General features: G+C 39.0%; 1 protein-coding gene across 2 annotated transcripts in view; it reads left to right on the top strand.

Moving 5' to 3' along the window:
• Window positions 1-20,937, top strand: part of LOC108047779 (tyrosine-protein kinase Src64B) — a 35,657-nt gene extending 14,720 nt beyond the window's left edge. For both annotated transcript variants that reach the window (XM_044457903.1, XM_044457904.1), the window contains exons 4-8: window positions 14,953-15,780; window positions 18,733-18,949; window positions 19,252-19,505; window positions 19,573-19,880; window positions 19,940-20,937. In XM_044457903.1, coding sequence (XP_044313838.1) covers window positions 15,516-15,780; window positions 18,733-18,949; window positions 19,252-19,505; window positions 19,573-19,880; window positions 19,940-20,554 — 1,659 coding nt within the window. In that variant the 5' untranslated portion in view covers window positions 14,953-15,515 and the 3' untranslated portion in view covers window positions 20,555-20,937. The remainder of the gene's footprint in view (window positions 1-14,952; window positions 15,781-18,732; window positions 18,950-19,251; window positions 19,506-19,572; window positions 19,881-19,939) is intronic.
• The last annotated feature ends 870 nt before the right edge of the window (window positions 20,938-21,807 follow it).

Genomic DNA, 21,807 nt, shown 5'->3' on the forward strand with positions numbered 1-21,807 from the left:
CTTTAAAGATCTTTTAAAAAGCATTATAATTCTTAATGTATAAAGATGTTTTCTACATTAAAATTGTATATCAAAATAAATCATAAATGGAAAAGGGTAATCGAGATTTTTTTTAGTTTCTCAGTTTTAATTTTACATGAGTCTGTTTTCTATCAGGTCTGTCCTCTAATCGTTTCCAATCTTCATAAGAAGGCTTGAAGAGTGTTTGTTTTCTCTGTTTTCTATTCCCGCTGACGGATTTCAATGGATAAATTGAATTACCATGTTGCCTGCGCCACACGCAATGCGGCTGTCAGGTCCGGCTTTAGCTTTTTGTGATATAGCCCCTCAAAGGGGAAAGTCATTGATGCATTGCCAGTACTGGCATCGTGTACCCTGCTACCCATTCCCTTTTGGTTTTCCATCGATGCATTCCTTGGATCTTTTGTTGTATAATATGGAAACGTGTTCAAATCACCTGGGCCACATGCTGGGCGAAGAAGAAGAGAGGGCATAAACAGTTGAGGTAAATAAAATAGCACCTGGAATTAATTGTTACCTTTCGAAATCTTATTTTTCTTAGTTAAATATAGTTTTAAATGGAGATAAATAATATGGGTTAATCGCAGCTGCGCAAATATTAACTGTGTGCCAGAAAAAGATTACCGATGAAAGGCGAGACTTTGTTCTGAAGCAAACTAGAAAAATCTATAAATAAACAACATAATAAATTTTAATTTATCGCTTAACCCAAAGACTCATTAAACTTCTGTTTAATAACAATTTTATGATAACTATCTAAATTAATGCTTAAGAATTTATGGGACATTCTCATAAAATAGGAGACGTAATTGATGTTGGATATTAACTAATTTATTGGCCTATCGAAGCCAATTAAAATTTAATTGATATTAACGTTTAATTTTGTCTTCGGTCAAGGGCATTTTAAATGCTAATATAGTGACCAGCGGTGTTTAAAGGTAGAATGTGTGAATGACACACGCGACAAGTAGCCAAGCGCATCTGGCGGGCGGTTGGGTGTACGACTTCTGGGGGCCAAGGGGACTGGGGCAACCCTTCAATGCCGCCTAGACAAACCCTCGGCACGTCTCGGGTCTCCGATTTCATGACTAATTATACGGGAACGCATGTGCCAGCGGGTAAGGCGAGAAGGTTAAGCGCCTGCCTGCCTGCCTTCCCCCACATTCCCTTCAAAAAATTATGCGGATTATAATTGTGTTCTTTGGCTGCTTTTACTTGCGATTGCTTTTTGCCCTGCTGTGTTGCCTTTTTCGCTTTTTTGGCCATTAATGAAGTAATGGAGCTGGCCCTACCTCGCCTATGGGAAGCAAAAGGGGGGTTTGTTATTTGGTTTCATGCATAAAATAGCTGCACATAAGTGCAAGCTGCAACTGCTGCATGAAATGATGATAAAAATTTCATGAATTTGCAACGGACCAAAGGAGCGGCGGCGTATCCTCATCCCTTTTGGCCCAGTTGTGGGATGAAATGCAATTTTGCGCTGCTAGTTTTTTGAGTGCCACAAACAAACGAACACATGTGCAGCACCAGCACACCCACACTTTTCCATTTTAATAGGTGTAAAGGCCTTAAGTTTATAAAATTATGATACTCAGCAAGTGTGTCTCTGGCACTGGGAGAATCTTTGGCTAGTTTTTGTGTATTTAAACTTGAAATAAGAGTGCTGTTACTTAAATTATTAATTGTTTTAATAAGATTAATGTTTAGGTTGGTATTATGATTTACTTTTGAGATTAAGGCAATTCTGTCATCGCACTTAGTAATTGATTGGTTTTTAGAGACTGTAACATGAACTATAGATAAATGTTGATGATAACATATAGTTTAACCGAAGGTTATAAATAAAGCTCTTGATGCAAATAATAAATGTAGTTTATTTTGTGTTAATTTCAAAACATTTCTATATCTTTGTGTTCCGACTTGTGTTGTAGTTCTAGCACTTTTCAGTGCAAAATCAGTTGCCATGGCAAGCTGTTGCATAAATCAACTTCACCTGTGAACACGAGTGTTTGTTTTTTCCTGTACTACGGGTGCGTGTGTTTGTATTTTAGATAACTCAGCGTTAAGCGCCCGCTTGAAACTATGTCAAGCCCTCCCAGACACACAAACCATCGCACAGCAGCAGTAATGCCGGCATTAACCCACAGCTGCTGCACCTGAAGAGGAAGCTTCGGATGCTGCCGGCTGCCATCGTGTGTGCTCTATAAAATATTTGTTTAAACTTGCACTCCCCCTTGGCAGCCAGCAACGCCCACATTTTCTGCATTTTCTGGTGTTGATAAGCACACTTTGCTCGGCGGCCACTTGAGGCAGCGCAACGGGTAATCACAACTTAAATGAGTAGTTTAATTTTGTTCAAGTGCAACGCTAGAGATTCATCTCGCGAGCAGGAGTCAAAGCACAAACAGAGGCAATCATTGCCTCACTTTAAAAAAAAAAGTATGTTCTTTGTTTTCAACTTTTTTCCTATTACATCTCATCGAATTTGACAACATAAATTTTAAATTAAAAGGATAAACACATCATATTTTATAATTTAACACTATTTAATGAAGAGCTACAGTTTGTAACCTATTACATAATAATATTATACATATTTTTGCCCAGTGCTTGGCCTGGTAGACGTATCTTTTATGTTTTTTCCCCTGTCTTCGGTGGAGATATAGAGTCAGAGACCTGCTTTATGACCAGGCCGAGTGGCAAGTTGCGTTCCCCGCTAGAATTGCTGTTTATTGTATTCCTCTAAATTGTTGTTTATGTCTGCATTCAGACAGCAACTGCAGCTGCAGCTGCAACTGCAATAGCGATGGCAACTTGCAAGTGCAGCAACATTGGCAGAGGTAGAAACATCAGCCAGCGACTCGTCAACAACCTGACAATTTGTGCCCGTCTCCCGTCTGATGGCAAAGTGTGGCCGTTGTTCTCTGCTTCTGACAGTTTGCTGTAGTGGCGGCAGCAGCAATAAAAGTGCTAAAAAGTTTCATGCCCCCAGACTGCATCCTGTGCCAAAGTCCTGCTGCTGCTGATGTTGAAGTTCCTGGTGCCCACAGAACATTTTTTAATCTTTTAAAACTGAGCTGCATTGTTGTTCCGAGCTGTGTGCTGCATTTGAAGTTGAGGAAAAGAGCGGAAGAATGCCGGAGAGAATGCCGCAGTCCACCCCAAAGAACCGGCTGAATCCCAAACCCCGGTTGTGTCCTTGCATATTCCTCAAGCCTAATGAGAGCATTATAACTTTATGACAAACTTTGCCGTGGCTGCTAAGTTGGGAAGGCGGGTTTTAAGACAAAAAAAAGTAGCTGCTACTGATGCTAATGAGAGAAAGAGGTTCAAGCACAAATTGTTTTCATTAAATATGAAATACAGCATACATTTTTTAAACAGACAACACTGGTTCTGGTGTTTTTTTTCTCGATAAAACTGAAAACTAACAAAATAGTACTGCCAACAACAAAAGAACAAACTCATTTAAGCGGGCTGTTGTCTTTTAAACAGGCATTTCTCTCTTGAACGGACAAACATGTCTCTTAGACGGACAACATTTAATATTTACCTTGTGCAATACCTAAACCAAACAAAAATTTAAAAGCCAAACGCAGTTTTGTTTATGAACAAATTACATTTTTTTTTAAAAGAATTTCGAAGAATCATGAATTATGATTTACAAATGTACTTTTCCAGCGCATTTCAAGTTCGTTAAATGGCATTAGTTAAAGAATTTGTTTTGTTTTTTACATTTTTGCTTACTTTTCTGCTTATCTTTCGTTTCGTTCATATATTTCGTCGCATATGTAACTGCGGGGGTTGCTTGGAGTGTTGCAGGATGTACCTGATATGTCCCTTGGGGGTGGGATGTGGGGAGTGGGTGTTATAAGGAGGTGGGTGTTATGAGAAGGCGGTTGGAACAGAACTTTGTCGCGTTGTCAAGCCTTTGTGGCTGTTTTCTATTTATGTTATGTTATGTTACCGCTACCTGACTGGGACACCCTGACTTTTCCCTCCATGTCTGCTGTCTGGCTGGGTTTATATACCACCCACTTGCCCGTTCCACCACCCCCTCCTAGAATGTCTGCACACGTACACAGAAATGACATCAGTGGCAGCCTGAAGCTCAGACTGCATCGTTGAGTAGGAAATTAAATACTTCAGTCGGATGTTTGGGAAAATTTCCGTTTTTGCCTCCGTTTCCAACTGAAAGTCTGTTAAAATTTGCCTTCGCATCCTGGAAACGGCATTATTCGATTGCCATCGCAGAGCAATTTGTATGGTTATTTAAATTGCATATTTGGCTAAATTCCTATAAATTTATTGCCCAAAAGAGACTTTCACTATTGGTCTTACTGACTGCCATGCATTTCTCTGTTTCTCAACCCCTTTATTTTTTATATCGCCCATTCAATTAGTCTGGCTCTAATGACATTTAGCCCGGCTCCCATGATAATCCCCCCATGGTCAGCTTCTGTTTCTGCTGCTGCACTTTTGCCCCAATTTCCTTCGGTTACCCTCCTCGGGTTTTCCACATTTTTGCCTCATACTCTGCGTTGCACTGCGCCAAAATGGCAATGGAAGCGATATAAAATGCAACAAGGCTTTGCAGCCTCATTTTGTTTTATTTTTTTCGTCTCTCAGTTTTGTTACACGGTATCGATAAAGGAGAGTATATTATGTTCATGGAAGTTTTGTAAAAAGGAATATAATGAAGCCGATATTAAGAACGATGCATAATCATCTAATAAAACCTGAGTAATCTAGAGATTTAAAAATGAAAAATTGTCTCAAAACCGCTCGAAATATCCACAATATTAGGAGAACCCATATAAACCAGATTATTTGTCAGAAATTGAGAGTGTAGATAATCAATAATTTCCAGCATTAAGTACGAGGTATATTATAGTCTGACAACTGGATTATATAATGTTTTCTCGTTTTTTGGACACCCTTTTGTTGCCTGTTCAGTTGTTGTTGCGTGTAACACTTTTGCAGCTCCCCAATGCCGCCCCCTCGCAACAAATGTCACACGAATGTGGAGCACGTCATTTGTTTTTGCATGCGAATGCAGCCAACACGTTCAGAGTGAAAGAGAAGGTTGGCTCTTTCTCTGATTCTCGATCGCGATTGTTGCCCACATGCCGAGTTGTTTCTGAAATTTTGGTGCAGAAGGGGGTGCGACATTACATTTTTGATAATTTGTCTTGTTGATTTCAATGTGTGATAAGTTGTTGACTAGCGACGGGAAAAAATGTGTTGTCATGTTTTGAACGAACGTGAAAAATGGAAAGGTCTAAATATAAATTGTTCTTAAGTTAACTTAGAGTTGGGAAAGTATTAACATCAGAGGAGACAAAATACAGAACAATAAGAAATAAATCAACAATGTAATAATTCTAACTTTCTATAAGTCAAACTAAGTTTATAGGTAAAAGAGAAAATCTTTTAAATTAAAGGAAACCAATTATTTTGGTTATGATATTATTTTTTAGGATTTCTCCATTTTAAATAAGGAAAAAGGGGTATGTAGCTAGGCAAACTAAACATTTCCATTTACTGTTTTTCCATCTCTAAACGAAAGCGATAGGGGACTGCCATTAAAGACCTGGTACAACGACTGCGATAAACGGACCCACCTCCTCCACAGACCATTAAATGCACTCTATCGATATTCATTTGTACATTTCACTTTTTGGGTTTTGGGGTCAACTTACGACTCTCGAGCGTTTAAATTTTGTGTTGTCCGATAAGCGACCGCATCTGCTGCCGCTTCTGTTACAACAGCTACGTCGAGGCTTAATGGCTTATCAGCCGGTGGGTTGAAATACCGCTCCGCCCTCCTGCCTTTCGATTCCCACACTCACTTTTGGGTGTCGAAATCCCGCGCTTGACCCAATTGGAAGTGCGACGAGGGACCCACACATGAGAAATGAGCTGCCAATGGCTACAAGACTGCAGATTGGGGAACAACTTTGAGTAATTGCTGCACTCCAGTTGTAACTCCACCTCCAAAACTCCAAAACTTAACCAGCAGATTGTACGAGGCAGATTCATAAATAGTTTTTGTTTAACGACTTGGTGTGCCACCTCAGAGTTGCGACTTAAAAAAATATTTTTAAGCACTTTTTAAGAGTAAAGCGATCTATTAAAAACTATCAAATACCATAGGCGAGGCTTTAATTATCATAAAATATTCTTGATGGCTTTAGTTTTCATATCCTTATGTATGTTCATTAAAAAATACAAATACAGTCATTTAAGTTATACATAGTAAAATATAAATGGTGAAAAAATAATTTATTTTAATAGTTGTACTTTCTCATTTTTCTTATACTAACTGGTTAATAGAGTTTTTCTTTTCTTTGGGTCATTGAACACTTTTTTACCAATATTATCTTTTCTTATCTACCTTTTTCTTAGTTATTACATTAAAGTAAGATTACTAGTGGGTCAAAAGACTTAATATTAATTCACCAAAAAGCTTAATTACGATTTGGTACTATACTAAAATGCCGAATATTCAAACCAAATTCCTTATCATAATAAAAGGAAAGGTTACAACAGTTAGCAGGATAAACAGGAACAGGATATCCCGGACGCTTACGGATTATTTCCACAAACATTGGACTGGATTATATATTTAATTTGTTCATTTACTGTGCCCCACATTGAATTAAACTGCCCAGAAGTTGCGTGTGGCATTGAGTCAGGATTCAGGATACAGGCGTTAATGCCCCATTGTGTGTGTTTCCATTGCTGTCGTCATGGCCATCGACAGTCGTCAGGCGACGGCGTTGGTAACAGCGACTTGACTGGGCTTTGCCTCCACTTAACTGGTCACTGGCGGCTTTTTAGCCTTTTTAGCCAAGTGCTGACGTCGCGGACGGGGCAACAAAAGCGTGTAAATATTGCCACCTCGCCGCGTCGTCCTGGCGCCGTATCGCCATTTCCCGGAGCGCTGTAATTTGCCACGTCCTTCGTCCTCTTGGTCCTTGTGGGTGTTGTTTGCTGCCATCTAATCGCGTACAAATATTGTTTTAATACTGCAGCCAGTCGACTACATTGAAACTTTCTTTAGTTAGTCACTCCCCCTTCCTCTGTCGTCAGCTTAACCTGCAATTAAGTTTCTTCATGGCTATGAAAAGGCAACTCGTGTTATTGTTGACGAAAATTACGGTTGTTTGTACTACCAACATTTGTAACTATTACATGTTCCGTCGGTTTAAAAGGAAGGAAGGAAGAAAGGACGATAACAATTGTGTGCTCTGTTACTGGCACAATTTGGTCGGAGCTGGAAAAAACGTCACTACTGGTTTTTCATATCAATCTGGGAACCGAAAAGAGGATGTGTTGTGGTTTTATCAATTATATTTTTTATATACGGTACTCGTAGAAAGCAAAGGGTATATTCGATACACTTTATAGTGCCACAAAAAGGATGTAATTATTTTTAAGCCTACAAAAAATGGCAAAAAGTAATTGTTGTCATAAAGCTACTTATTGTACTAATTACTATAATAATCCCCCGAGTGAAATGAATTGCAATCTGGACAGGATTTAATTTTTTTATTACCCCATAAAATATTTAAATATTTCGCAACCAATATTTTTCCTAAGGGAAAGCCTTTTAAACGTCATCTATGGCATGTTTGACCGTAGGAATTTTATTACTGCCCCCTCGGCGTGTTGGATTCACATTTTTCTTTAGCAGCTCGATGTCGTCATCGTTCAGCCCTTTCCACGCCTACTTTTTGCCAACTTGGTATCCGTTTTTTTCCCCAAATTTTCTTGGGTTTTCTTCCTTGTTTTTGCTGTCCTGGCACGCAATGAACTCCGGCTCTGAACTTTCCCCGCCTTAATCCTTGCTTCCTTATTTTTTGTTGCCATCTTTTTTGCCCTTCCCGCTGTTGTTTCTCACACGGTAATTAGATTTCTGGGTTATTATTTGTTGTTTGCGAATTCGTCCAACTCCATTGCCAGCGCTTGTTTATTTAGCGAACTAATTACGTGTCTTTGGATTGCCGCCTGTTAATTCCACACAATCCCTTTCTCTTGCCGACTTGTTCGTAATAAAAATCATAACTTTTAACTTCTAGCCACATACAAATATTTCATTAAAATAAACGCGAATAAGCCACAGGATGTCTGTCGGTTTGCCTGGCATCCCGCGACCGCAGGCGTTTGAGGAGGTGGGAACCCATTAAAGTAATGAGCTCATCCCGTGATGTTGTAACACGCCCCATCCCCCTCCATCCCCTTCAGAGTCCTGCCTTTTCGCTGTTTGCTTTCGGTTTGGTTCCACCGCCCCGCGGAGGTTGACAAACCCAAACCACACAGAACGCAGACGCTCATCAATGGAGGCAACACCACAGCGGAGGCAAGTGTTATGCGTTCTGATCACGCAGCGCTTCCGGTACTCCTATATTCTCTCATCAGGCAGCCTCTTTTTATGCTCTGACAGAAGGTATTATCTTCAGAAGGGACACATTGGTGACAAATTGCACTCAGGGTAAATAAATCTAGTTCTGATTTTTAGTTGCATTTTAAAAACAGTCAAATAAAATATATAATATAAAAGACTTGGAGGTATAAAATTGATTTTACATAATCATAATTTAATTACATTCTATATTGCGAACAAAAGTAGTTCGACTTATGCAGACTTGAAGTTAGATATGGTGAGAGTTAAATAATTTACAGTCGAAGTTTCATAGCTGAATTGTTAATTAGGTGTTAATAATAATAATGTATGTGCTATGTTCGTCCAAAAATTATTTTACTCAACCTAAAGGTTAATTTTAGGAAGGATATTTCATGTTCGTCTTCTAAAGTTTCTTTTCTTGTAGTTTTTTTCCATTTTATAAGCCTCACACCGGCAACAAAAAACTGCGTGAAATTGTGCGTTACAAGCAGGTCACGCCCCCAAATCCGCCCCTAGACAAAACACGTTCCTTTTTCTCCTCTTTTTCTTTTTTTTTTGTGGAGTTCTCCGACATTCCTTAACCCTTCGCCTCCCATTTGGGAATCAGAGGTTGTAGTGGCGCCAACAAATAAATCTGCGAATCTGAACCAACTGAAACCCAGCGGGAATACCCTACTGTAAGCTTTGGGTACGTAAAACCCTGGGGATATCCTACTCGGAACTTTGCTTTATGGTTAGGCAAAGCCTAGATTAAACGAGCTTTAATAGAATTTTGGGGAGTCGGTAAATGAGATTTTATGCTGGTTTCACACAGAACTAATTACCCTTATTTACAGGGTGCACAGAACAATAAAGGTTATTTTCCATGCAATTTTGTTTTTTTCCTTTGTTTTTAGTCGTTGTGTATTTTTTTATCCAAGTACGTGACTTTTTTTAATTGTGCATACAAACTATAAAGCTACTCCCTTCAACCTCCTGCATCTCCCACCCTTCGGTACTTTCCTCTCTGCGTCTATATATAGCTTTAATCTCCATATGGTTGCGGCTGCTCACGCCATCTGATTGATTTTTGTCACATGAACTTGTCGACCGACTGGCCCTGAAGTCGGTCAATATGTACAGAACCATAATAATATAACTACACTTGACTAAGTGTCAAGTGATTTAAGTCATAAAATAATGAAAATATAAAAGGTTAAATAATTGTCCATATTTTACAATTTTAATTAGGACAATAATCAATCAAATGTATTTTATTCAGTTTTTACTAAATTACTAAATATTTATCTTTCAAAAATTTCGGTTATAAAACTTATTTTCTCAGTGTATGGGATGTGGCTTATTATGATTATTGCTTCTAGTTCATTTGTTTAATGGTCTCGAAGGCAGAGAACGGAAATAGTTACACTGCTAGGTCCAGACCATCGTAAATAGAATCTGTCGAACAGATCTGTTCCGTGCCAAGTGTTCGAGGGAGTTGGTAATAGATACTTGCATAAATAAATTGATTGGTCCCTTATATTTGGCTGTCAACTTCCCATTTGCTTCTGGCATAAATTAGCTTAATTTATGTGCTCATTCATTAACTTCCATTTCATTTCGGGAATCATCAGACAAAGTTCAATTAAATCCAACTTCCAAGAAGTCATTTCCTGTAAATTGATAGTCATAGACTTCATTTTTAAATTGATTTTTTTTGACTTTGTCTCAATAAAATAACTTTAAATAAATGCCATTCAAATCGTAATTGGCAACAAAATATTCCATTTGTCTGATTAACAATTTAATTTTCGTTAAATGTATTTCACGGTACCATCGAGATGTCATAATTTCATCTACATTTTTGTTTTAATGCCAACATAAATTTCCTGTTTTTTTGTAAACTTCTCCCTTGATGCATTATTTATGACTGTATCAATATAAGGATAAATGTATAAAAATTGATATTTATTTGCTGGCGAGGAAAAGCTTACAGTACGTGCCAATAAACACTATGATATATTAATGTTTGCATTTATTTATGGCGTTCTAAAGTAAAGTGCCATTTAATATTAAAGCTTCGAGGAAGGAAGCCAGTCAAATGGGTTAAATGCAATGTTTTATGCATCAAATTCAATTTCGATGTCACGTCAACGTCGGATGGGCAATGTTTTATTTAATCCACAGCCCCTCCTGTTCACTTGAGGGATACATAAATCGAGAATTTATTGTGTTCTTCATTACTTAGATGAAGGAAATTCCATTGGCACACATTTCCGCACCAACAGATGTTGGTGTGTATTTTATTTGTGTAATTCCTTTAGAGGACTAATCGATAGCACGTGACGCTTAAAGGTGAACGACTGTGTCACTCTGGGTTGAACGCACAGATAAGACAAAAGGCGGGGGGAAAATTGTGGGTGGGCCGGGGAGGAAAAGCCGGCATCCACACGGCAACAGGATGACAACGAGGACGTCACACAAATTGACTTTTTAAGTAGGCAACAATGTGGCTACAGCTGACGAAGGACGTTGGCAGTGGGGCTGCGGCAAACCCAGTATAATAATAATGGAGCGCAATAAAAAAATGTGGGCGAAACAGAACCATTTCCATTCCCATTTTCATTTTGCCAACCAACCCCCGAAAACCCCCTTATCAAAGACGCTCTACAATTCTCAGTGTGTGTGTGTGTGTGTGTGTGTGTGTGTGTTTTTGTGGGGCTGTCATCGGGAAATGACGGCATTACGGCATTTACAGTTAATGCCTTTATGTCCTCGAGGATTTGGCCTGACATGCGGTTGGTTTGGGCCCCCCCTCCCCCTCCTCCCCAGGGGAATCACATTCTTTTGCATAATATTTGATTTTATTAGACAGTGGTGAGACCATTGGCGCAACTATTTTGGGGTAGATTGTTAATTTGGCCTAAATATAGGCCAAAAGCTTAGTTTAAAATGCTTGGGGATCAGAGGAAAAACAAAAAAATGGAACTGGGATTTAATAAATTTAGTTGTATACATATTTTGTTAAAAAGTGGCCTTTATTTGTTTATTGGTTTAAATTTAAAATAGGCTAGCTTTATTAAAGTCAGCAACTCTACTATGATCAGTAATTTGCATAGGATTTCTGTTTCAACCATTGCCGCCCTTTAGATACATTTTCTAGTCAATGAATTTATGATTCCATTATTGTTATTAAGATTAATAGACTATATATTTTCTCCCACAATTCCGTAAACTAATAATAATTGACTAAGGGATTTGGATTTATTGACCTCGTATTTTCTATTTCCATCTTAACAAAACCACACGCATCATAACTGACAAGCTTTTGCGTTTGTGTTGCCGTATTTCGAGGGCATTCAAAGCCGCAATAAGCAATTAAGTATTCATTTAGTTTTGTCAACTTCAACAATGGAAATTCATTGGTCGTGTGCAACAACACAACCATCAACAACCCACAACACATGACCCCTGAACCCCCAAAAAGTGAACTAGAAAATTACATTTTCATGTCATACACACATATAGTCGACACAGACATAAACGACGTATCGCTTGTCAGCGGTAGAAACCCAAAAATTTGGTAACTGGCAGCTCTGTTTCTCGTTTGTTGGCCATCACAAGCCATCAACTATATTCGTACACCTTTTCGATTCCACCTCTTTGCCAGCAATCCCCAATCACCCATTTGGATTGGGTTTTCTGATATGGCAATGCATTGGGGCTATAAATCGCTCCTATGTGTCCTATGTGCCACCTGTCGGTCTAGGGACAAAACATATCAAAGTGGGAATATTATTATACAGAGGGATTTTATGGCATTTACATTGGTGGGACATGTTAATACCCTAAATAAAAATAACAAGCAAATAAAATATATTCAGGAGTGCCAACGAAATCTCTAGGGGATTCGAATTCACTTGAAAATGTGTCTAAAAATAAGCAAGTCAAAGTATTATTTTAGAAATGGTTTATGGCATACTTTTTGATACCTTTTGAATATATTTCAAATCAATAGAATATCATTAAATGCATTTTCTCTTTTCTAATGAAGAGTGCGGGTTTATTAAACAACAAAGTAAAACATTTCAATTTACTGTAAAAACATTGACTCAGCTCATCTTAATAAGTTTTTGATAACATTATTCCCGTATTATCCTTTCACTTCATCCCATCCTAAGCCCTTCAACGGTTTCGTTCTCTTTGTTTAACGGGTAGTGAAAAATAATCCAGTCACTGACTTTTAAAGTACATCTCGTAAAGCTGTGTACATAATTGTATAAAATTTCCCAACATTATTTGCAGCTTCAATGCTGGCTACTCTGTTTCGTTCACGTCGACCCCAAAAATAAAGGTTGCTTGACCCCCGTGGAACTTTTCACTGTTGTTGCTGGGCGAATGGGTTCATGAACTCACCGAAAAACAAACTTTGACTTTTTATGGGCAAATGAACGCAAATCCAGTCAAACTTTTATGGTTGTTGCTGGCGGATTTTAAAGCGCCACACGTTGTGTTTATCAAGTTGAGGGGACAATAAACGCAGACGTCGCGCCGACGAAACTCAGACAGTTTAAATGTCCTGGCACAATTTCCACACTTCAGGCACTGTTGCCTCCCGTTCTTGGCTGTCAAGTCAGCAACACTTTCCACCATTTTCATTCCGAATGGCATTCTGTTGGTCCTTCTTGCTGTACTGAAAGAAAAACTATGAGGTAATTTTTTTTTAATTTCCTAAAAATTATTACGAAGAGGTTCTGCCCTAGATAAATATAAATACTTCAAAACCGTTTGAAAATTAAATTTTTTTTCTTAAATGCATATAAGAATTTTTTTGTTAAATCTTATAAAATTAAACAAAAAGAAAACACCCTTTTCAAATGGTAGAATATTCCCATCTAAATATGGGCCTCAAACAATATAGAAAATTCCTTTTCCGAGCGCATCCGCTTTGTTTGCTAAGGATTGAAAAGTCGCCCGAGCGCTTACTTGAGTCTCGGGTTAAACATGGCTTTAATAATTGACGGCATGCCATGCCAGGCGGACCGGAACAATGACAGGATATTAGCTAATGCCGCAAATGCATCCTGGCCACTGCCGGCAGAGCGACAATTTCATGCCAGCTGCGCACACACAACAAATGCGCAACAATAACAATTAAAATTGGAAACTGCAGCAGCAATCTAGATTGCCAGGGGAGTGTGCGAGTACGAGTACGAGTAGTAGAGCCATCGAGTGGTTCAACCTTGGCCTCACAACGCTCGCCCATGCCATCCTCAACTCCGCATTGGAGACCATAATTATCCAATTGAACAATAAACAGATGCCTGCCAGGCTTGAGTCAATAGACAATGGCATGCTCATGCCAGAAAGAAGTTGAGCCTGCCCAGCTGGCATCCTTTCAAATGGTTTGGTTGTCGTTGTCCTGGCTCTTGTTGTTTGGCTGCTGCTGTTACTGCCGCTGCTGCTGCAGTTGTTGCAGCAGTTGCAGCGGCTGATGTTGCTGCTGTTGCTCCTGCATTTGCTGTATTGTGGTTATTGTGGCATCGTCGAAAGGTTGTGTGCAACTGTTGGCCTCCGGCAGATGAGAGTGATGAGTTTTCCAAGCCAGAAACATTGATAACAGCAATATCTTTGGGGGAATTAAATTGAGTTTTAACAGAAAAACGTACAAAAAAGTTATAAGAGTGAAACTGTACAAAATCTTTAAAATATTGATCATAAATATTTATCAATTAATAAAATATAGTATTATTATAATTTGTACTTAATTTTTTATTTATAAATAAAGTTCATACAAGTTTTTAAATAGTTGTATTATTGGAAATTTAAACAAAAACGTATCAAAAGGCTAACAACTCCCTTGAAGACTTAAATTCCACTGTTCTTCTCTCCTCTTATATAACAAAATAATAGCAAATAGAAACTCAAACTTAATAGGTGAATTACGACCATCTTAATTGCTTTATTTTATTGCTATAAATAAATTTAATTAGCACAAGGTAAAGAATGTTAATTAAAGCGGCTTTTATATCAGAGTGGCAAAATTTAATTGTATCTGCAAATTATAATTATATCAGTAAACAAATTACGGATAACACAGAATTTGTCGCAATACAAATGGTAAAATTATAATATTAAAACCATTTAAAACATTTATATACAAATAAATGGGTAAAATTATAAATTAATAAGCAAATTAGGCCAATTAAAGCTGACATGTTGTATTTAATTTAAAATTAAAATCTCTGGGCATCTCTATAATAAGGGAATGATGAGCCCAAAGCTACTAAAAGGGGATTGCACTGTATAACAACTGGATTTGCCCGCCGGCCAAGTCAAGTGTAATAATGTGCCAAAAACGTTTAGAAAGCCACAGGATGCCGGACAATTGGCAAAAGGCAACTGCCCGGCTGAGTGGACACGGGTCAGTGACTGACTGCTGAGGGTCCTTTGTCTGGGGCGAAATGCTTATTTAATGAATATTTATTAACACTAACTAATTTCGGTTTCTCTGCTTTTGTTTACTTTTATTCGGCTCACAGGTGACTGACGACCGACGGCCAGCAATGTGCAGACGGTCGCTGGCTGAAATTGCTGGCAGGACACAGACACAAACCGCAAGGATCAACCCAATCAACGAGCAGCAGTTGCAGCTGTGAATGCAACAGCAACTGACAACTGGCAACCGGCAACCAGCAACATTGGCTACTTTTTATATATATCCAAAACGAAATGCGTTTTTGCAGCTCGGCCAACAAGAACACACAGATAGCAGTTGATAGATGAACTAATGCAAATGCCCTCCAATTGCAACTTTTGATGCAAACTTAAGGCAGGGGCCCAACATATAAACCCAACTTGACTGATAGTTTAAACTACTTACCATAAAGAAACCGAACAAAAGAAACACAACACACGGCTGCAACTAATTTTTAATTAATTGTTAAGGACAACAACTCGTTAATTGCCAAATATGTGTTGCCCCAACTGAAGCTGAAACAAAACGTAGTAGCATCATAATTTAGGGGAAAAAAACATTTAAAAGCAAAACCGTCACGAAAAGCTGAAGATCAAGAGTTCGCGCCGGGAGATACTTGCATAAGCCATGGGCAACAAATGCTGCAGCAAGCGACAGGATCAGGAATTGGCACTTGCCTATCCCACGAGCGGCTACAAGAAATCCGACTACACCTTTGGCCAGACGCACCTCAACAGCAGCGGCGGCGGCAACATGGGCGGCGTACTCGGCCAGAAGCACAACAACGGGGGTTCGCTGGACTCGCGCTATACACCCGATCCAAATCATCGGGGTCCTCTGAAAATCGGCGGAAAGGGCGGCGTTGACATCATCAGGCCTCGCACCACACCAAGTGAGTATTTTTCCGAATAACCCAATCTAATATGCGTATCATCATCCATTAGTAATTACAGTCAAACCTCTATACTACAGAATCCAAAACCCCCTTATTGAACTACAAATTACATTTACTAAAGTACATAAATTTGGTTTATTTTAATCCATTATATATAAAATATTGGTAATTCCATTGTTTTTAAATTGTTTGCTTTTCAAAAAAGATCTTTAAAAATTCATGAAAAGTATGAAACATAATAATGGAATTATTTAATACGAGAGTAGTTTCTCACGAATGAATTTATTATCAGAAATTGTAATTTGGAACTTTAAATTGAATTAAAGCTTTGGGAAATTGTAGTTTGGAATTTTAAACTTTTTCCACTTAATTTTGCAGCGAGATGAGTTGATGATGTTGAAGCTTCCCTGTTTGTTTACATATTATCATGCATTAGTAATTATCTTTGCGCTGTTACTCTCCTGGTCCGTGGGTGGAGAGATAATTCCAGCTTTTAATTAGCAATTTGACTTTTTGCCTGCCGCAGAGATTGGCTTTTACACGCTGGTTGGCCTTGTGTTTGCATAATGTGGCAAGCAGGGGCCGCCAGGCAACCAGCTAACTAACTAACCTGCCACATATCCAACAACTACTCGTACCCCACTTTCATAATTAGAGTTCGCCTCCCAGGAGGTTCAGAGGTGGAGTCAAGTCATTTGCCAGGTGGCAACGCAATTCTCATATTTGCAGTGGTAATACGATGACAGTCGTTAACCTTGACCAGTTCTCGGATGCGTGGCCCAGAAATGAAAGGGGACTGCTAATGGTGTTGGTTTAATGCCACCTTGACGATATTGCATACCACATGACACGGCATTGCGTTTCTTTACGAGACCCCCGAGAGTTGGGCAAGGAGTTGCAGCTAAGGAAGAGTTTTATAAATTGCCAGCGGCTTCTATGTATATTTGCTACAAGCAAACTTCAACGCTCAGAAGGGGAAATCGCAAGAGAAAGAAATTAGCAATGTAAACAATGGGGTCGCTTCAAGCTCCTCTTAGATTAGCATACATTTTTGTACCGTTGCAGAGGGTATAGACTCTATAGCTTTAACAAACTTAATAAGATTATAAGGTGACATTCCTCTTAAGACTTGTGGTTTGATTCCATTGACCCATTTTTATTGGACTTTAGAGTCTATAACTTTACCAAAGTTCAAAGTTTTCAATTTAACGTTGATCAAATTTTTGACCCATTTTCATGTTAGTTATTTCTAAGTTTCCGATGTGTTGTTAAACGGTGACCCACAATTGAACTTCTACATTCCATAACTTCACCAAATTTAATCCGATTCCAAAGTGGCATACCTCTAAAGACTCGTGATTTGATTCTCTAAAAATCTGCATTCAAAATTTTCAATTTAGCGTTTATCAAAATTTTGACCCATTTTCATGTTAGTTATTTTTAAGTTTCCGACGAGTTGTAAAAAGGCAACAACAATTGGACTTCTAGATTCCATAACTTTACCAAATTTAATCCGATTCCAAAGTGGCATACCTCTAAAGACTCGTGATTTGATTCTCTAAAAATCTGCATTCAAAATTTTCAATTTAACGTTGATCAAATTTTTGAGCCATTTTCATGTTAGTTATTTTCTAATTTTCCGATGTCATGTAAAAGATTGACTTAAAATTGGACTTCGAGAGTCAATAACTTCACCAAATTTAATCCGATTCCAAAGTGGCATACCTCTAAAGACTCGTGATTCGATTCTCTAAAAATCTGCGTTCAAAGTTTTCAATTTGACGTTGATCAAATTTTTGACCCATTTTCATGTTAGTTATTTCTAATTTTCCGATGTCTTGTAAAAATGTTACCCAAATTTGGACTTTAGAGTTCATAACTTTACCGAATTTAATCCGATTTTAAAGTGACATGTCTCTAAAGAATTGTGTTTTGATTCTCTAATAATATGAACTATATCATATAGCTGGCATAGGAACAATCATTTATTTGACCTACAAGGCAGTTGGGTCTAAACAAGACTTCTATTATGGGATGATTTAATAGTAATGCATTTTAATGACAGAAAAGGCTTAATGATATAGAAACCCCTTAATATATGGGTATAACTCAATTTAAATAACTTTTTATTTATGCCTTTGCCACATTTTCACCGTACCATCTGGGGAAACGTTGAGTTTGGTCTAACCCATTCACTGATGGAAATCAACATATAGCTGTCACCTTTGTTTACCAATGAAATGGCAGAATTATTTTGATCTGACCTGTGACTAGCTGAGAATGCAGACCTCGCTGGCAGCCAATTAACTGCTGGTATTCCTATTCGTGACATGACAGTACTGCTTTATACTTGGTATATATCCGCCTATATGGCGGTAAAGCCGCTTAGGTCGTGTAAACCCATCAAAAGGTTGAGTGCTTGGCCAGTGATTTGTGCCGCCTTTGTCAGCACGAATATTGCATTGGCATGGGTGTGGTGAAAAGGGGTAGGGCTACCATCCAGGGGGTTAAAAGGGTATGGCCAATGGAGGGCAGCAAACGGCCAAGGCAACTGGCAAAGCGGCGAGAGCAGTTTATTTATGCGTTGCCTTGCTGTGGGCTAAATCAATTAGCCAAATGCAAGTCAGTGCCAAAAATTGCGGCTTGGCAGCGGGCACGAGGCATGGAATGAAATTGTTTTGTTGTTTATGGCCTCCAAAAAAGTATGCTATCCAATTTGCAATTTGAATTTTGGCACCCACTTTTCTCCCATACTTTAACTCATTAAATTCTAATTAAGTTTTGGCGATAGCAAATTGGTTAGTCAAATAGGGAAAGAAAATCAAAAAAATACTACCCAATTTGTCGCCATAAATTGCAATTTAAGGACGCAAATCAAATTTGCCCAGCCAGACGAAAATTGTCACTAACTCGACCTCTTTTGCCCCATTCTCCCATCGTTTTTTCCAGCCGGGGTTCCTGGTGTCGTGCTCAAGCGCGTGGTCGTGGCCCTGTACGACTATAAATCCCGCGATGAATCCGATCTGAGCTTCATGAAGGGCGACCGCATGGAGGTCATCGACGATACCGAGTCCGATTGGTGGCGCGTTGTGAATCTGACCACCCGCCAGGAGGGCCTCATCCCGCTCAACTTTGTGGCCGAGGAGCGGAGCGTCAACAGCGAAGAGTAAGTGCCTGTTTCCCTCAAAATTTAAATGATTTAAGGTATAAGAGATTGGAAAGAATATTTAACAGTGTAGAACCTTTTTAACACTTTTAAACTGTCCACATTTTAATAATTTCACAGATTTATAAATATTTTTAAAATCTGATAAAAGCATTTTTACCCTTACCTACCATTTCGTCTTTGAAAAAGCCTTTAAGTTTAATGCCTATTTAACAACCAACATTTTCCTGTTAGCTTTTATAAAAATTGAATAAGCGTCGTGAATTGAAATTAAATATTAAAACAACTTATTCTACCTGCAGCTGGTTCTTTGAGAACGTGCTACGAAAAGAGGCGGACAAGCTGCTGCTGGCCGAGGAAAATCCGCGTGGCACTTTTCTTGTCCGACCATCGGAACACAATCCAAATGGCTACTCGCTGTCCGTGAAGGATTGGGAGGATGGACGTGGATATCATGTAAAGCACTACCGCATCAAGCCGCTGGATAATGGCGGCTACTACATAGCCACCAATCAGACGTTCCCCTCGCTACAGGCCTTAGTCATGGCATATAGCAGTGAGTATACAGCTTAAAATCCGTGTGTGATTGTAAAACCTATTTAATTATTTCCTTATCTCTGAAGAAAACGCTCTTGGCCTGTGTCACATACTGTCGCGTCCCTGCCCTAAGCCGCAGCCACAGATGTGGGACTTGGGACCAGAGCTGCGCGATAAGTACGAGATTCCGCGCTCGGAGATTCAGCTGCTGCGCAAACTGGGACGCGGCAACTTTGGCGAGGTCTTCTACGGCAAGTGGCGCAACAGCATTGATGTGGCGGTCAAGACACTTCGCGAGGGCACCATGTCCACGGCTGCGTTCCTCCAGGAGGCAGCCATCATGAAGAAGTTCCGCCACAACCGCCTGGTGGCCCTCTATGCGGTTTGCTCGCAGGTGAGTGGATTAATTATTAAATAAAAACTATGTTTATTAATGATGTTTCTCTTTTTCAGGAGGAGCCCATTTATATTGTTCAGGAGTACATGTCCAAGGGAAGTCTGCTAGACTTCTTACGCGAGGGCGATGGCCGGTACTTGCACTTTGAGGATCTCATCTATATAGCCACACAAGTAGCCAGCGGCATGGAGTATCTGGAGTCCAAGCAGCTCATTCATCGTGATCTGGCGGCCCGTAATGTGCTGATTGGGGAGAATAATGTGGCGAAGATTTGTGATTTTGGATTGGCGCGTGTGATTGCGGATGATGAGTACTGTCCCAAGCAGGGATCACGGTTTCCAGTCAAGTGGACGGCGCCCGAAGCGATTATCTACGGGAAGTTCTCGATCAAGTCGGACGTATGGTCATATGGCATACTGCTGATGGAGTTGTTTACGTACGGACAAGTGCCCTATCCGGGCATGCATAGTCGCGAGGTGATCGAGAATATTGAGCGCGGTTTCCGTATGCCGAAGCCAACGAATCACTACTTCCCGGACAATATTTATCAGCTGCTGCTCCAGTGCTGGGATGCTGTGCCCGAGAAGCGGCCGACGTTCGAGTTCTTGAACCACTACTTCGAGTCCTTCTCAGTCACGTCGGAGGTGCCGTATCGAGAGGTGCAAGACTAAAAAGAGTCCAGCCTAATCACACACATCACCTACACTCTCTCACAGGCATACACACACGTACGATATATATATACATATATATATAGTATATAAAGTTATACATATATTATACATTTATATGCATATTTACTATAATTCTTAAGACTTTTTAATGGCATAGTTGCATACCAACCAACACAACCATGAACTCTATATGTATGGTAAATGTATGTGTTTAAGCGTATCTAAACAATTCAGAAACCAACTACAAACAACAAAAAATCAACAAAACAAACAAAAAAACTAAAAATCGGAAAAACAAAATTTTATATTTTACACGCAAAACTATTTTATAATTTATATACCTAACTGTATGTACTATGGAAATAGAAAGTATTTAACTAGTTTTGTAAGCTTACCCAGAAACAGAAACGGGCCGTAAAATGATACCAAGAAATTGAGAACAGAACTTACAAGAAATTGATGGCAACTCTATTGAATTTCAAATCGAATACAGCTTCAATTTAACGCTACTTTAATCGGTGCTTAGGTTTTATGTATAAACAATCCAATCCAATCTACAACTAGAACTTTTTGATCTTAATCTCCCTCTGCTGAATAGTTTCTTCTGATACTTTCCACACACACACGACTATCGACTAAGCCAAGTATTATTTGACTCAATCAATCCGTATCAAGAAATCGAACATTTACGTATTTCAAATTGTTGCTAATGAGAAACTCCAATGATGGCATTTACTTATAAGGTGGCGCCCACCCCTCGTCTCTACTTCCAAGTCAAAAAATCTAGATGATCTATCACCCGAAACGAAATATTATATGTTGCTCCATCCTCGAGTAGTTGAGGCTAGAAAAAAGAAAAGCAAAAATTGCATTTTGTACAAATCATGAAAAGAAAAATAACGCATTTCACGTATTTCGTTGTTAGCAATTGAACCAATGAATGTTTATAGTACATTTAAGTTTATGCCAAAATTATTGTTTATTCTTTGTTCGTATACTTAAGCACAAGCAACACAATTGGGCACTGTCCATGTAGTCTAGATATATCTATTGATGTACAACCTGCAGCGTTGGCCCGCATTTAGTTCCTCTCCAGACCTGCTGTTCCTTGCGTGTGCAGCCCAAATCAATAGCCCGACTCAAGCCATAAGGATAAACTGCTATCTCAAGGGTTTCAAATGCAAAATATCAGACGATAACGATTCTTACCGATCCATGTATCAACCAATCAATCACACAAAACACTTACC

The sequence above is a fragment of the Drosophila rhopaloa genome, unplaced genomic scaffold, assembly GCF_018152115.1.
Source record: "Drosophila rhopaloa isolate 14029-0021.01 unplaced genomic scaffold, ASM1815211v1 contig_163, whole genome shotgun sequence".
NCBI lineage: Eukaryota > Metazoa > Arthropoda > Insecta > Diptera > Drosophilidae > Drosophila > Drosophila rhopaloa.